At 36.4% G+C, this 16,058-nt stretch overlaps 1 protein-coding gene across 10 annotated transcripts in view; it reads right to left on the bottom strand.

Annotated features, from left to right (window-relative positions):
• LOC139935429 (CMP-N-acetylneuraminate-beta-1,4-galactoside alpha-2,3-sialyltransferase-like) overlaps positions 1-16,058 on the bottom strand; it is a 51,604-nt gene that overhangs the window by 14,049 nt on the left and 21,497 nt on the right. For 7 of the 10 annotated variants that reach the window (XM_071930027.1, XM_071930026.1, XM_071930029.1 and 4 more), the window contains 2 exons: positions 14,145-14,198; positions 7,611-7,677 (listed from right to left, as the gene is read on the bottom strand). In XM_071930027.1, the coding sequence (XP_071786128.1) occupies positions 7,611-7,677; positions 14,145-14,198 (121 nt within the window). The remainder of the gene's footprint in view (positions 1-7,610; positions 7,678-14,144; positions 14,199-16,058) is intronic. The other 3 variants (XM_071930033.1, XM_071930034.1, XM_071930035.1) reach the window with 1 other exon arrangement.

The raw sequence follows: 16,058 nt of genomic DNA, 5'->3' as shown, positions 1-16,058 counted from the left end.
CTAATTTTTAAGAAAATTACAAGTATCATAATGACTAATATTTGAATAATGTACAAAATTAACAAAGGTAATGACAATTAGAGAAATCAGTGTTTGTTTTGTTATAAAATTTTGTATCTTGGCTCCACAATGTTACAGACATGAGAGCGGAGATTTATTTAAAACTTGCACTTCATGTGCAAATATCTCTCAGGAAAACAATCCCCCCCCCCAAAAAAAAAAGTTTTCCAGATTCTAAGTGGAAGTATCATTTTCACTAATGTTGTTATCATCTCAAACTGTACTAAATCTTTAAAGTAGCTGCTTTCAATAGACACTAATTGGAAACTTTCCTGTCCAAAGAAAATCTGTTATTTTTCATGACAAATGTTAGAAAAAGCTTTAGAGTATGAAATGAAAATGAACATCAGGATGGTTCATCGCCCGGGAAAAAAGTATGGTCTGGATAAAAGATGAAGTAGTGTGTTTGGATGTGAGGAAAATGAGCGGGGATTGATGTTAAAGAATGGTAGACAGTGGGATGATCATGGAAGACAGATGGGGACAATTGGGAAGAGGTTGGAAGTGTGGTTGGAAAACGAGACAAGCTGATTTACACCACAAAATGCTCCAGCGCGGAAGAGTGACAAACAAACTGACAGCAGACCAACAAACAGACTGTGGACCGACAAACATACTGTGGACAAAAAAAATGACTGTGGATCAACAGACAGACAGTGAGGTATTTAGTGAAATTGGAGAAGGGTGTCAACCTGACAAACAAACACCCAAACAAACGCCCCAACAAACAAACAGAGTGAGCAAGACAAGACTGTGCGTTATTTCTACTACGCTTATGTTTTTTAATGAAGCAGAATTAACCAAGGTACCAGCTACCTGTTTTGTCTAGGTAGCTGGTAAACTCCTGGAAAATCATTTACTTTTTACAGAAACTCCACTTAAAAGTTCACAGGTCCCAAAAGTTGATTGATATCAGCAAGAAGCCTACGTGTATGTACATGTACTTGACAGAAGTGTGTGTGGTAGGAATATACAGTAATAAGTATTCTAAACTTAAGATTGTATAAAATGTCCTGCAAATAATATCTAGACAATACTGAGAGGAAAAGCACTGCAAGACAAAACAAATTCTTATTTTAATTTCATCGATGGCAATTTTTCAGAAGAAGATTCTGAAGTTATTTTTAAAGAAAATTTTACAGGGAATGATTGAAAAAAATAATTATAAAACAAAATGTTTAGAAGTGTCTTTTCAGTCAGGAGGTTGGTTAAGATTCCGACCCTACCCCCTTCCCTCGCGTTACTGACAGTAAAGTCTCTCTGAATATGTATTCCAATTGCAGATTTTTCTTCCTTAATGGACACAATACATGTATGTAGCTCAGGATATTTGGTGGTATCTCAAAAAATGCGAACACCTTTTGAAACTAAATTTTCACAGGTTGGTTTTATTGTATCTATCATATAGGACAGTAACAACAAAGCGGTTCTAAATGTACTATTCCTTTAAGACTGAAGTCTCAGACTCACGTAGTACATTCCAAGAGGTGTAGAAGATGACCCTAAGCTGACCCATTGCTAAGCAACCATTGTATCTGACAACATCCCACCCCCTTCATGGATGAACTGATACCACTACCCTCAGTTAGCCTAACATCACAGCAGCTGCCATGCACTATGTACACAGACATGAACTTGGGGCAAGTACATGTAATAATGGATCACTTGATGTCAACTTTCTGTTTCCATAAGTTCAACATTAAGCATAACTACGTACATGTATTGTGCACCATCGGGACTACTGCCTACATGTACATTTCATGCATGGGTATAAACCTGGCGCCAGAAGCTACAATTTGTTTCTCTTTTTTCCCCGCATTGGATATTGGTGCACATGACTCTTGCTTGCCTCAGTGAGAATAACATCTATTAATAATTGAAGCATCTTTAAAACAAAGTTATTTCAGGGATGTGATAGGTAGGCTGTTGAAAAAAACGCTGACCACAATGAGCGGAAGCTTGCTTATATTTATCTTTGGTTTAAAAGTCTGTGAAGTTCTATTATGGTTTTATCTGCACACTTTTTAAAATTCTGTTATATAAATAAATTATACCAATAAAATAAAAATGGATTTCCAGGGAAAAACCAGAAAACTCACATGCCTGTAAATTGCAACAACAGCATTTTGATTGTCTACTCTTTCCGTGTCGATAAAACAATTCTATAATTGATCTACCAGTCTGTTGTGCAGACCTACTTAATAGTTGTTTTACAAAGGAGCAGCTGTTAATAGTACAAGCAGCTGTTGAGCCCAATTTCAAAGAACTGCTACGCTGTAAAAAGTAAAGGGCATGTTAACCTCTCGGTACCACAAAAGTGAATGACGTAACAATGTAAAGAAATGGTGTATGTTCATTTTTCTTGCAATGTTTCTACTATTAGTTAGACAAAAATTTGCTAACCAGTAAGAAGTGCTATGAAATTTGGCCCTTGTTTATATTTTGTTTTATTACTTATTTTACGTATTTAATAAATTTTTGTATGCAATTTAAAATTTTTACAAATTTAACTGTTTAATCTATTTGTTTATATCCAGCGCCTTGATGCGAAGCTTACCTTTATGTGTTTTATAAATGTCTCTTTATGATTTGTTATGGGCAGTACACGATGCTTGAAGCTGTCCTACATGTGACTATCATGCCAAGATCAATGTTAGTCTTCCGAAAAATTAATTGAAAAGTAAACAACATACAAACCACAACACGGTCGGTTGGCAGCAATCAATTTTCATCGATAAGGAAAAGCGAACACGAAGGCCATATATAAGAAATATTTACTAAAATGTTGCAATTGACTGTTTAGAATATGCAACAAAAGTGATCAGAAATAAAAACATGGGGAAAGGGGTGCTTTTATATTTTGGCTTTAATCATACTAGGGCAGAAAACATATATTTTATAACATCCCTTTCAGAAATGTGTGGTTTTATGTTTTATCAAAGGTAGTGTAAACCTTTGTTAATTTCCAATTATGTCCACGCAGCAAGTGTATTCCCAAATAGGAATACACAATCTGAGGAGTGTATTCCCAAATAGGAATACACAATCTGAGGAGTGTATTCCCAAATAGGAATACACAATCTGAGGAGCATTACCTCAAACTCAAATTTGGGGGCATAATCAAAACTATTTTTTACATGTAACCACATTATATTCAAAGTAAAATGTTTCTCAAAATGTTTTATACTATCGGTTGCTGCAAAGGCTTCTAACCAATAGTTTTTATAAACATTAAATTTAAGAGCAATTACCAAAAGCATACGTTCTCTTTAAAAATACATTTTGTGTATAATACATCTTAAGATGCTCCACAGCGCTGGTACCTGAGGATCTACGCTCAGATGAAGATGACAGACTAGAGACGCAGGGGACAATTAAAGACAGCAAATCCAAAAGAAAACAACCTAGGCCAGAACTCATATTACACAAAATTTGAAATCAAATAAGAGGCTCGCCAACCCAACATTAAAATGTCATCACTTTAAACTAGGGCAATTTATTCAAGTAATTTCTTCAGAGTATTAATTTCAGAGGGGGCGAGGAATGCGTCTCATGGGGGAAGGGATTGAGGGTTATAATACCATCCTCTCTGGCCGTGAATTTTATATTTGTTTTCATTTTGATAAAACTTGCCTTGCAGTAGAGACTTGGAAGGACTGATTAGGTGTATTCCATAAGACTAGACAATTCTAAACATACAGATAATGACACATGACCGTTAATGCATTAGTAAGCCTCAACAACAATAGCCCATGGCCACCTCCGCTTTACATCAGCACTAGCAGAAGACATCCATAGACCTATGCATAGACTGATACGGACGCAATCTCCCCAGTATGCTGACTACATCAGATGGGCTGTTTCTTTTGCCAAAGCATTCAGACAACAACCACTTCGAATAGATGTGAATTTGCATTTGAAGTAAATTGGTTGTTTTTGAACTCTTACAATCCTCCTTCACCTCTATAAGTTTCTGAGTATGATTTACGGTGTATGGTACCTTCTTGTTCCGTTCTACATTGTAGCTCTCATTAAGTAGCGTTTGCTTTGTGTGTTTGTCCTGTTTCGTCCTTGTCTTAATGTTCTGTTGTCTTTTGAAAATACATGTGTGCCTTCATATTGCCCGTTTCCTTGTGTCTTATATATTTTTTATTCTAATAGTTTTTAATACATCTTTGTTCAATAAACCTTCTTGAAAATTATTTGTATACTAATAAAACTGTACATTTTCCTTTATGGAAATAAATGCATGAAAAGAACCCCAAATCAGCACCTTTAAAGAACTCTGACTCCCCCTGTTGCACCTTGTCCTCCGGGTGCAAACAGGCATCTATCAGCTCTCCATTGAATAAACTCCATCAAACCCAATCACTAACATGGCTTCAGTTAATAACACTCGGCGAACCTTTTGTATATCAAGCAACCCGGACCCGCCACCCCCCTTTCACTTTTAATTAATTCTGGTTAATGCAAGCATGGAGGTACTATATTTACATCCATGATGCAAGCTACATGTCCTGGGGTCGATTTCACGAAGAGTTAGGACCAGTCCTAACTTAGGACTAGTCCTAGGAGATATACAAATTGCATGGATAGTCCTAAGTTAGGACGAGTAACTGGTCCTAACTCGAGATAAGACTAGTCCTAACTCTTTGTGAAATCCACCCCAGACCCACTAACAAAATGGATGGGCTTTCATTCAGTCAACATTTCCTTACAGTCATAGACAGGAAGGTGCCTCAAATGTCTTCTACTCTCTGCATCTTTTTCATTTGAAGAAATTAGACCCTCAGAAAAGAAAAAAATAATTTATTTTTAAATAATTCATTCTACAAAATTGCAGTGCTTGATTTTCGCACAAACAATCTTTTTTCTACTACTTCTTTTCTTTCTGAATAAATATTTACAGATGATGGCACTGTTTCAAAACGGAAAAAAACTCATATGAAAGAAAAGAACTTAAAGAAAAACTTGTGTCAGGGGATGATCAAGAGGACCACAACCAAAGCTGTCTTGTCAAAACACAAGAAATCTACTCATGCTGTCAGTGAACAAATAAAGAGTGAAAAGCATCGAAGATTGAGCTTTAAATTGAAATGTTCCATTCCTCTGCAAATACCTGATGGATTCAGAATATTAGCGGACCCTCTCTGTGCCATTATATTGATTAGAAGTGGTTGAGCTAATATGCCTTGCTTTCTAAAGGCGTGTGATGAATTTTATAATCTATACGAGTTGAGCTTGACTCTCAATTTTAAAGGTACATCATCGTTGTTAGTTTGGAAATGTAAAATCATCTTTGCAGTCTAGTTTTAAGAGTCACTTTCATAAGGATTCTATTTATGGACCGTGCAAGTCTTGCGCAGATTGAAACAAACTTGAGAACTTTTTGGTCCAGCGTACATTGCTTTAGCAGAACGTGGTGATCAGAAAACAAAGTAGCACAAACAGTAATGGGTCTATATGCTCAAATACATGCTAGACTCGCACATTGGAAAATGATTGCACACAGCTTTTATTTGACCTTGTAGGCCTTCATAAACGCAACAACAAACTGAACTGTGGAAAACATCAGGATTTATTTCTATGGGGTGGGGTCTATAAGTGTTGATGTTTTAACTTTGACAGCGACTTTGCAGGAAATTTACAAGCTATGAGGTTTAAACTTATCCCAGGCTTTCTTTGACCTACAAACCTGACTAAAACTACAAAGGTTTAACATTAACAATTTATTGAAGCTCTCATTCCAGACAAAGTATGACAACTCTATTTAAGGATAGCACCAATGAATAGTGCACATTTCTAGAAAACAAATTTTATTTCAAACCAATACTACGAGCAAGGACCCCTTTTTTTGCAAACAGATAAATCAAGGATTTCTTTTTCAAAGAATCAGAGCAGAAACTTGACCTTTACCCTTGAGTTAAGAGGGGTGGAAGTGGGAGTCTGAGGATCACAGAAGTACAGAAATGCCATGAAACTGGGTCAGCACGTTTAGGACTTACATTTTAAAAACAGGCTTTGATATAATAATGGCTTTTGAGGACTGGGAAAAACTTGTCAGAATGTCAGATTATTTTTTTGTTTAAAAGCCGTATCGTTCAATACAGGATACATGCAGCTAGAGTAGTGTGTGCAAATTTATTGATTACAGTCAATTTTCCCTCACATGTCAAATATTCATCACAATTTGCATACATAATGATATCTGGCTATTCTGTCATTTGGCAATCAAAACTATAAGTTGCACATACATGGATTGCACCATATGGAAAGAATCAAATCATATGATTAAACAAAGTCCATTCTGTGGCACAAACGTTAAAATTTGATATATCATTAACAATATGTAGAAGAAAACAAAAAGGCACATCTAACTATAATAACTACAATTTCTATCAACTATTGGCGTCTAAGTGTATGCTGTACATCATCATGCACTACAGACCTGCTTATAAGAAATGGTTTCTATTTAGCGCTTCAATGAATGTTTATTCATATTGCGCTATACAGTATAAATACTGTTTTATTATTATTACATCAAAGTAAAACTACATATATTATCATCCATGCTTTTATTTGTTGGAGTGTTGTTTTTATTCTGCCAAATTATAAGAACTATGACAGGCCTGTAATTTCATCTTTGAGAGGGCAAGGCCATTTTCATTTTGCAAATGGCACTTTCCGTCAGCAAATCTCAAAGTCTATGGGGAACTTTTGAAGGGGCACCGAGGGCATCAATTTCATATGTAAGCAGCTCTATGAAATTGGCCCTAGTACACTGTACACTGACGCGCAAATTCTATGACTTTCCCAAACACTAAATGAAGTAAATTGTACAGGTGTTGTGAATGATTTGACAGTAAATGTTTATATAAAGGAAAATGTGTATGAATAATGGATTATGTACACAAAGAAAAAGAAAGAGGTTGATCAAATAATGAAAAAGTTAACCCGTAGATTCCATCATGCACATTAAGCATCTCACATCATTCCAAGTTAGTGAATGCAAGTTCATGCCAATCAAACTTGAATTAAGTTCTTAAAATTGTTAAATATTATTAAGTTATTTTTTAAGAGTTCAGAATAACCATGCATGTGTAGGGATCATTGTGAACACTCACTGTTGCTTTTTTAATGTTTAGGATAAAACAGTTCTTTAAAAACGTAGTTTGGGAGGGTTGACATATTTCTACTTGTCACATATTTTTCCTTGTTGTTTTATAATCAAAAACAACAACAAATTTATAAAAATGTCTCTTTTGTTTTGGATGCAAGATGGTTGCTAATTCACTGTAAGGGTTTCCCTTGATCAAGAATACGCAAACAGATGAGTTTTGAAAGGAAAGGTGGCAGCAGATTTTCACTCCATTTCAGACGCAGCAAACCCAAGCACAGAATGACAAACCCCACAAAGAGAAGTAAACAACTTGGGAGCCTTCCTGCTATCCAGTATTAAGGAGTAATATCCTCACACACAGAAGTTGTTTTAATGAATCTATGTGAACTGCAATTCACAAACACTCAAAGGAGATTAATGTCAAACTTACCGATCTATTGGAACGGCTACAGTACCTCCTACTTTGATACCACCGCCAAAATTCCCTCGGTTTGGGCCTTCAAAAAGAAGCAGACCATAAATATTACCATACACATGAAAACAGTCAAATAATAAGACGGAGAAAAACAGTTATTAAAGTCAGGATACCTAAAGTTACTAAATCAAACATGAAGAAATAAAAATAAATAAATGAAAATAAAACAATGATTGTCAGTTTAAAGTGGTTTGTAATAAAAGAATGAAGGCATTATGCAGGAGCAGTAAGGATGCAAAAACGCATAAAAGTTTAAAAGTCTGAAAGCTTAATATTTCTGTAATTTATACTAGAACAGATTGGCAACCAATGTCCAATGCTCAACTGCCTTTATACCCTTTCTTTGTCATCAAAGCAGGGTGTTGTAGGCGTGGTTAGGACATTATGACCAACTAGTACAATGCCTGCACCATCTTTGACGACCAAGAAATGGCACCAAAGGTAGTTGAGCATAAGACATGGTTGCTAATCTGAGGAAACTCCTTACTTTGTTGGAAATGAACACAACTAAACAAAATGTAAGTAACATACTTTATTTGGAACCAAAAACAATAAACCTCATATAATACATGAGTTATCAACAATCAAGATGAACTTTTGTAATGATCCGTTAGATGTTTTCTATAACAAGTTAATGGCCAAAAATATAATGCAAACAAAGAGAGAGCACCTACGCTTTGATAATTTAATACAGACAGCTACAAGGCTAGACCCCTCATTAATAGTGATGGAAAAAGCATAATCTGATCATTATGAGATACAAGAAACCAATTATTTCTCATTCCAGGAACAGTTGGTTGAGATTTATAATAAAGGATACGTTGGTTATTTAAACATATAAAAAAACTAATGACCATAAAAATGTACTTCGTAAGAAGCACTGGAGAGCTGCCGATATTATAAAACATTTTAAGAAAAGACCCCTTAAGAGGTAATGTAGTTTTAGAGAAATATGTATTAATGTTCTCTTTTTTTGCATCGGGATGAATTTTGAATCGAGATGAACAGGGAAGAAATTTGATTTTGTTTTTATAAATGTAGCTGTGGACTACACTTTGTTGTATTTTGTTGCCACATAAACAATGATAGTCTCTACAATGCTATTTTTCTAAGTAAACAAACTCAGTGGGTTAAGGTCAAGGTTTTAAGTGCAGCTTATGCATGTCTAGTAAGCACAGTAAGGGCTTTGTTAGCTTAGCATGAACTAGGTACAAAGCAATGCAGGTTTTGACAAAGCTGCTTAAGCAGTTATTGGTTAAACACAGCTAGAGAAGTATGTGGATTACAGAGCATGATACAATTGATATCTCAAGAAAATAACATCTGTGTCTCTGAAAAATGTAAATAGAGGGCTGACAAATTAATCCTGAGTTTGCAGGTTTAATACCCACTCTAGTCAATGTTTGCTCCATAAAACAAAACCAACAAAATTATGTAAAAATTGTATCTAATAAATGCAAGACTGTTTCACTTTAGAGAAAGTACCAAAGACTTTCTCCATTGGCATCACAGCCACCCTCCATTTCCCCACCCCTTCAAGCAAGTAATTAAAGAATTGCAACTCTCTGAACAGCACCCCACCCCAAACCTCCCTTTTCCCCACCCCCTTCCACAAAGTAATTAATGAATATCAACTCTCTGAACAGCACCCCACCCAAAACCTCCCTTTCCCCCACCCCCTTCCACAAAGTAATTAATGAATATCAACTCTCTAAACAGCACCCCCACCCGAAACCTCCCTTTCCCCCACCCCTTCCACAAAGTAATCAATGAATTGCAACTCTGTGAACATCCTGTCTTATTTGAACCAGAATGGAACGTACTCTGCTGAGAAATGTGTCCCATTAAGAACCCATGGCAGGTGTAAATAATGAACGCATAATAATTCAATCTAAGGATAATCCGCACCGTAGGTGTGGGATTCCAAACGATTTTATTCCAGTAAAGCCAGACGAACCGTTCGTTGAAGCTGTCAAAACAAAGTTAATATTCATGAACTGAGATTCTTGCAAAATAGTTCCTTCTAAGAGTGTAACAAGGATACAAAGGTTGTTGGATCAGATCGTTGTTAGCTTACGGTGAACAACTGAGCAATGTTTATAGGAATCAATGTGAGGGTTGCTGGAGTTAGCTTTCACTTTGTACTTTTTTGAGTATTTGCCAAGTTAGACATTCAACTTGATGAAACACTTGCATTTGTTGGTTTCACCCTTCATTTCAAATTTATTTTGGTTGTGAAGCCAAGGACTCCCAGAAAAGCGAACTTATTCACCGTACTAGCAAATAACCCAATGGAGAAAAGAAAAGGGAAGAAGTTTTAGTTTTAGATTTTGAAAAGGCAAGGAAAGATACCACTACGCATACCCAACCATGTTGGTGTATGACAATTGCACTCTATACATGAACACTATGCTTGTCAGAATACTCAGTGTGAGAACAAATTCAAAGGTTACTAAACAAAATTACTCGGATGTTATTTGGATCCATGACCAACTGCATTAAAGGGCAGACGGTTAACCACTAGACCCCCCCCCCCCCTCCCCCAATCTTGCACGCTCACGGAAAGGCCAGTTGTGCATTTCCCGGGTCGTAACCATAACTGGTCTGGTTAGGTTGACCGGTAGTTAATTACTAACTTGAAACAGGTATTGGTTCAAGTTGCAACAAGTTGATGAAATAAATGTCCTCTCACATAAACTCAACAAGCAATTGTGTAAGAGACAAAATGCAACTATTTCTTTTGGGATTCTGTGCCAAATACAAACATTACCAGTACGGTTTTTAAATTTTATTGCTGCTTGTTAATCAACTTTTTCAGAATATGGTTTCATCGAGTAATTCCATGAAAACAACACCTACTGGCTGTCTTGTGCAATCACTATCAATTTTAACAAGACTTGATCATTTCACATAAATCATTTCAGGAAATAGCGTTTCTGCTTTTCAGAAAGCGACATTGACATTAAAATATTTAACAGCATGTGAACACTTCCTGGTGTAATTTCCGTTAACGCCGCCCCCCCTCCCAAAACCCATTCTTTTAATCTACAACATTGCAGCCCAAACATTTGTGTGTTGAGTTATTGTGAACTGCGTTTAGTGTTTAAAAACACCTACGGTTAGTCCAGGGCTTGGAATTAACAATGGAATACGTGTACCAGTGATATTGGCATCATGCCAGTAAACTCACAACTAGACTTGCTTGAATAATAACAATACCTTGCTGTGGATTATCTTTACATTTATTATAACATTTTTTATGCTGATGAAAACCTTTCAATTATTAGTTGAGTGTACCAGCACAAAGTACATGAGAAAAGAAAACTTCTCTTGATGCTCATTAATGTTGTTTTCAATGTATGTCAGACTGTGTGGTGTTTGTTTTTTCTTTTCATTTTAATTCTAGTCCTGTAAAATGAATTCTGGTAAACTTTTTGAGCCACAAGCCTTGTGGCCTCGTAGTAGTTTGATTGACTACAAGGGCTATCCAACATGTTTAAATTGTGCAGATATTTTAGGTTATTTAATCATAAATTTTCAGCTTTTTTGCAAAGGCCAAAACATTGGAAATCAGACTTAAAGTACAGAATATCATGGCTAAAAATCAACCCTGTTAAAAATCAAATCACAATTACCACCGAATGCAGTTATTATTTGGAAAGCTTACACCCAGTCCCACATTTAATCATACTTCCCAAATCACTATTTGTATGCATTAATATAAATAATAAAATATAAATCAGAATGCACAGACTTTTCCATGACTTCAAGCGACTCGTAATCCGAAGGGAAATTAAGCGACGGAATTAAAAACATGTAATATCCCCGATGCAAATTGCACAACTATCCCCTCCAGAGTTAACGTGGTAAGCCTGCATACTGGAGGGTGAGTATCCTTAGTGGACCTTTGCCCATAAAGCTCAGATGACGAAGAAAGTAGAGGTCTGTATTACATCTAGAGAAATCAGTGGCAACCTCTCCTAAGACGACCAAGCTAAACACCTACATGAAAGTCAACATTCTAGTGGAATCCAGGCCACTCATGACAGCAATCTGGCAATCTGTTTAAGTACACAGATTTAGATCCCATATGTTTAGAACCACCCCCCCCCCCCCCCTACAAAACACCTTCCCTCAGGTAGAATACCCGGAAAGGAATTATCTTTACTGAGAGAAGAGATAAATGAAAGTGGTATGTTCAACCATGGGTAAACCACTTTGCAAATCAACGTTGGGTATTGAGGTAGGGCTGTGGAGAGATTTTTGCTTTTTGTTTTCCCACATTGAGCTTTGATCTTCAAAAATAAGCACGCCCATATTTCTTTATTTTGGCTTACCGACCTGTATGGTATAAATATTTGTTTTAAATAGTAATGGCCTCACATCTGTGATGAACGCAGGCTCAATCTGTATTTTACTAAATGAAAAATGATGGATTGAAGAAGCAAACCAGAAAATCACAGCACTTGACAAGTCCAAATTCTTCAGACATCTACACCGCTGTAATTAAATGATATGCTCCAATTGCTGTAGGTACCTGACCATTACAAATAAGCATAAAATCATTCAATGGATTAATTAATTATTAATGCAACTGCTACCCATGCATATATGACACATGCAAAATAAATAAATTCATGAAATAAAACAAGGGTGAAGAAAATGAAGCCTAGACCTTATGGTATGAGTGAATTTCAATGAGTAGTCAGTAAATGAACCAAAAGTCATTTCTTCTTACTTTCCTATCAGCTAAATCTGGTGTCTTAATCCTCTACTATTATTATTGGGACACAAGAAACAGCAAATTAGTGAGATGTCTTTTTTCTGGTTTTACGTCTATCTACATGTGTATGTAGCCCAGAAGCATGTTGTTAACGCACACTTTAAACTTGCAATGTTGTTAACGCACACTTTAAACTTCCAATGTTGTTAACGCACACTTTAAACTTCCAATGTTGTTAACGCACGCTTTAAACTTCCAAGCTTCTGAACGGACATTTATTGTATTTTTTATAAATGCATCCAACAGCACAATAAGCACCAATAATAGGATGCAAAGGAAACCAGATCTGTTTTAGATGTGCGAGAAAAACCCCAAATGGAGAAAACGCGAGCAATAAGGTAGGGACTGTTAATCCCAATCCATATTGCAAGGCTCTGATCTGAGGTGGGATTCAAACCAGGGTCCAGAGAGGTGAAAGGCAGGGAATGAAACCACTGAGCCGACCTGACCGTCATCTGAGAACAATACATATGGTGTTCTATTCAGATAACAATGTTCTTGTTTTCTTTAAAAGCATAACAATTGTATTTCAGAAATGTCCAGATCAAGGTAATGATAGAATTATTAATGTATCCATAGATAGATGAATGGATGATCATTTCATATAAGACCTTTTGAAACAACAATAAAGGCATTACAAAATATTATCAGACTACAACTTAAAACGTATCAAGAGAAGCATGCATAATCAAGAGAAAGAAAGAGATGGAGGCCCCTCCCCCTCACCCGCCTTTTGAAAAATGTTAACTTTTGCACGAGTACCTGCAGGCATTGTTGAAACCTTCCTAAATCCACCAGAATCGACCAGCATCATCACCAAGAGGTTTTGATAAACTGACCCAAGTTTGCTTTGTGTGTGCATGTATATTACTTTCTGTTTCCTAGACCAACATCCAAACCAATGGACTTTGATGAACTCTTCTCAGATGACGTCACCATTTTATCTCTCACCATTCCTGAGAGTGGTTCTTAAGTACTTACACATGCTTGCTAGACACACACATTGCAAGAACTGTGCAAACATGTACAATGAAACGCAATGCTGGATGGCACTCTGCGTACGTATCCTACGTACGAATAGTCAACCTGCAATGCTACAATGTGACGTCAGAAAGAAGGGTCTAACAAGATTGGTGTGTCTGTTGTTGTTGGGTGGGTAAGTAAAATCCACCAAACTCAGGCAAATAAACTAGCAAGTGGATTACGGTGGATTTAGAAGATAGTGTAATGGTTAATAAGAAGCAGTTTGTATCTATGCTTAGCAGTTGTCTAATAAGCCACATGCCTGGTGCCGCCGTCATGCTAATGTCATGCTGATACAGTGTACAACATGCTCACAAGTCCAGGTGGGTTCTAGTGACTAGACCTTAAACAGTTAAACCTCCCCAGCCCAGAATCAATCAGCCCACCCTCCCTTTGCCTATCCTCATTCCCCCTCCCACAAAAGATACAACCGGATTTGCTTGTACATTACCGAATTGCAAAAAGTTCAGCAATCATTTGCATCAGAAACATTTGTTTCATTTGAGGAGTATTGTGGTTTTGAATTTGCTACCACTATGTTTCCCACAGAAGATTTCTTCATTGGTTCAACACCTCTCAGGAAGTTCATCTTTCATTTTGGAAGAAGATGTACTTTGATAAGGAACACTGCCTTAGGGACTAGCACCAGAACAACACCTCGTACACTGACCACAAAGATTCACCTGAATCCGGCTCGCTCTCTGGCTCAGTTGCAACACATATATGATCACGGTTCCCTACAGCGAAAACAAAGTCCCAAACACAATGGGGGTGAATGAAACATTAAAAGCTATAAAATGACTTGAATGGAGTCAACAAGACAAGGAATGTCATCATGCCCAATGCCAACATTTCAATGAGAAGAAACAAAAATGAAAAACTAATTGTATGCAACAAATCACTTCTCTATTTATGCTGTGGCCATCTTGGTCATGTCTCCTTTGCGCACATGCAATCATGAGCACCAAATCTCAAAGGGGACCAGTCTATTTTGCCCCTCCAGCCTCAGTTTGGCTTTACATACTTGATTGAGAGATAACACAAGCAAGATGGCCGCAACATGACAAAGTGAAGTTGCAAGTTTAATGTCAAATAATTAATCTAAAAATATATGTTAAAGTTCACGATTGGGCACACCCTTACTGACTTAGTGACAGTGTATCTAAACTCCTAAATACAAACAAAGTTTGGCGTACCTCCATGCTTTCTGTGGCTACCCGCCCAATTAAGAGTATGTAGATGCCAATGTTTAAAGTCCATCTCCCTTGTCTCTTTCCAATACTTTTGTTCAAGTTCATGCATTTCAGAGTTCAAATCATCTTAGAAACTCTTGCTTAAGTGTTTAAAAGATACTGCCCCATCTTGTTCTCTTTTATCACACATTACTTTGCAGCACATGACATCCTTATGTATAACATCTGGTCATGGACAAATGCCACACAAACTGTGTCAGTTACCACTCAAAAATAATTATTTTATAAACTCAATATGTGAGCATTTAGTATGCAAACAGCGTATTCTGTCTGAGTATTTAGCAATAAAAACATTCCCTGGTATGATGAAACTACATTAAGTCAGGAAAATTATTATTCAATCCCACCCCCAACCCCTTTCAACTCCTTCCCCAAGTACACTGCTGCACATAATGTAAAAACACCAAACATATGTTGAAATAAAAGCTGTTGTTTTAGCCAAACATCTGCAACTTATAAGCTTAACCTCTTTTAATCAATTATAACAAAACACCATTGGTTATCTTTCTAAATCAACACATGCAGCAAAGAAGGGGAAATAAAATGTTCAGCAAAAACAAATATTATCTTTAATTATAGAATGAGACTTTTCTTTTTAAATAGAAAGAACATTGCCTTAGATGGTAATCTCAGAACTTTTAATTCAAATGTGAGCAGCACTTAAGCTTGGAAACCCTGTTGAAGTTGTTCAGCTATTGAGAAATCCGATAGGAACATCAAACGGATCAAAACCCAATAATGCCACTGAAAATAAGCAATGCAATTGAAACCCTATAGAAACAAGATAATAGCGAGCCAGGGAAATTTTGTTTTGTAATGATTTGTTTTATCTAAAATCCCGTATAATGCCAACATGGGGGGGGGGTTACAAAGACTCATTTGTCAGTGAATGTTGATGAAAATATACTATAAGTATAGGCCTCTGTTCAATATTTACAAACAAATTATTTCTACATCCTTATCGGATTTGTGTGCCCACCACGTTGGTACTGTGGTGCAGGTTTGATTGCAATGTTGTAGGATTGGAATTACCGTAGCTAATTTTTTGTCAGCAGAAATCTGCTATTAAGCATAGCTTAGCAGAAAAAGTAATCAAGCACAAACAATTTTGCTTACCAGTCGATAAAAAACTATATCATGTGTACCATACATGACTGGTGTCCTGTTTATGTTTTGCTGAGCAAAAATTGACACAAATAACTTTCTGTTCTTTAAAAGCATTTGAACATATGTATGAAATTGTGCAATTATTTCCTGGTAAAGGGTCACTTCAGTGAAGGAAACAAACATTTCTATGTAACATTTCAAAGGACAGCTACAATAGAGGAAATGACCACACAGCAT

This window comes from Asterias amurensis, chromosome 3 (genome assembly GCF_032118995.1).
Source record: "Asterias amurensis chromosome 3, ASM3211899v1".
Lineage (NCBI taxonomy): Eukaryota > Metazoa > Echinodermata > Asteroidea > Forcipulatida > Asteriidae > Asterias > Asterias amurensis.
The sequence above is the reverse complement of the archived record's forward strand: the minus strand, read 5'-3'. Positions and strand labels throughout refer to the sequence as shown.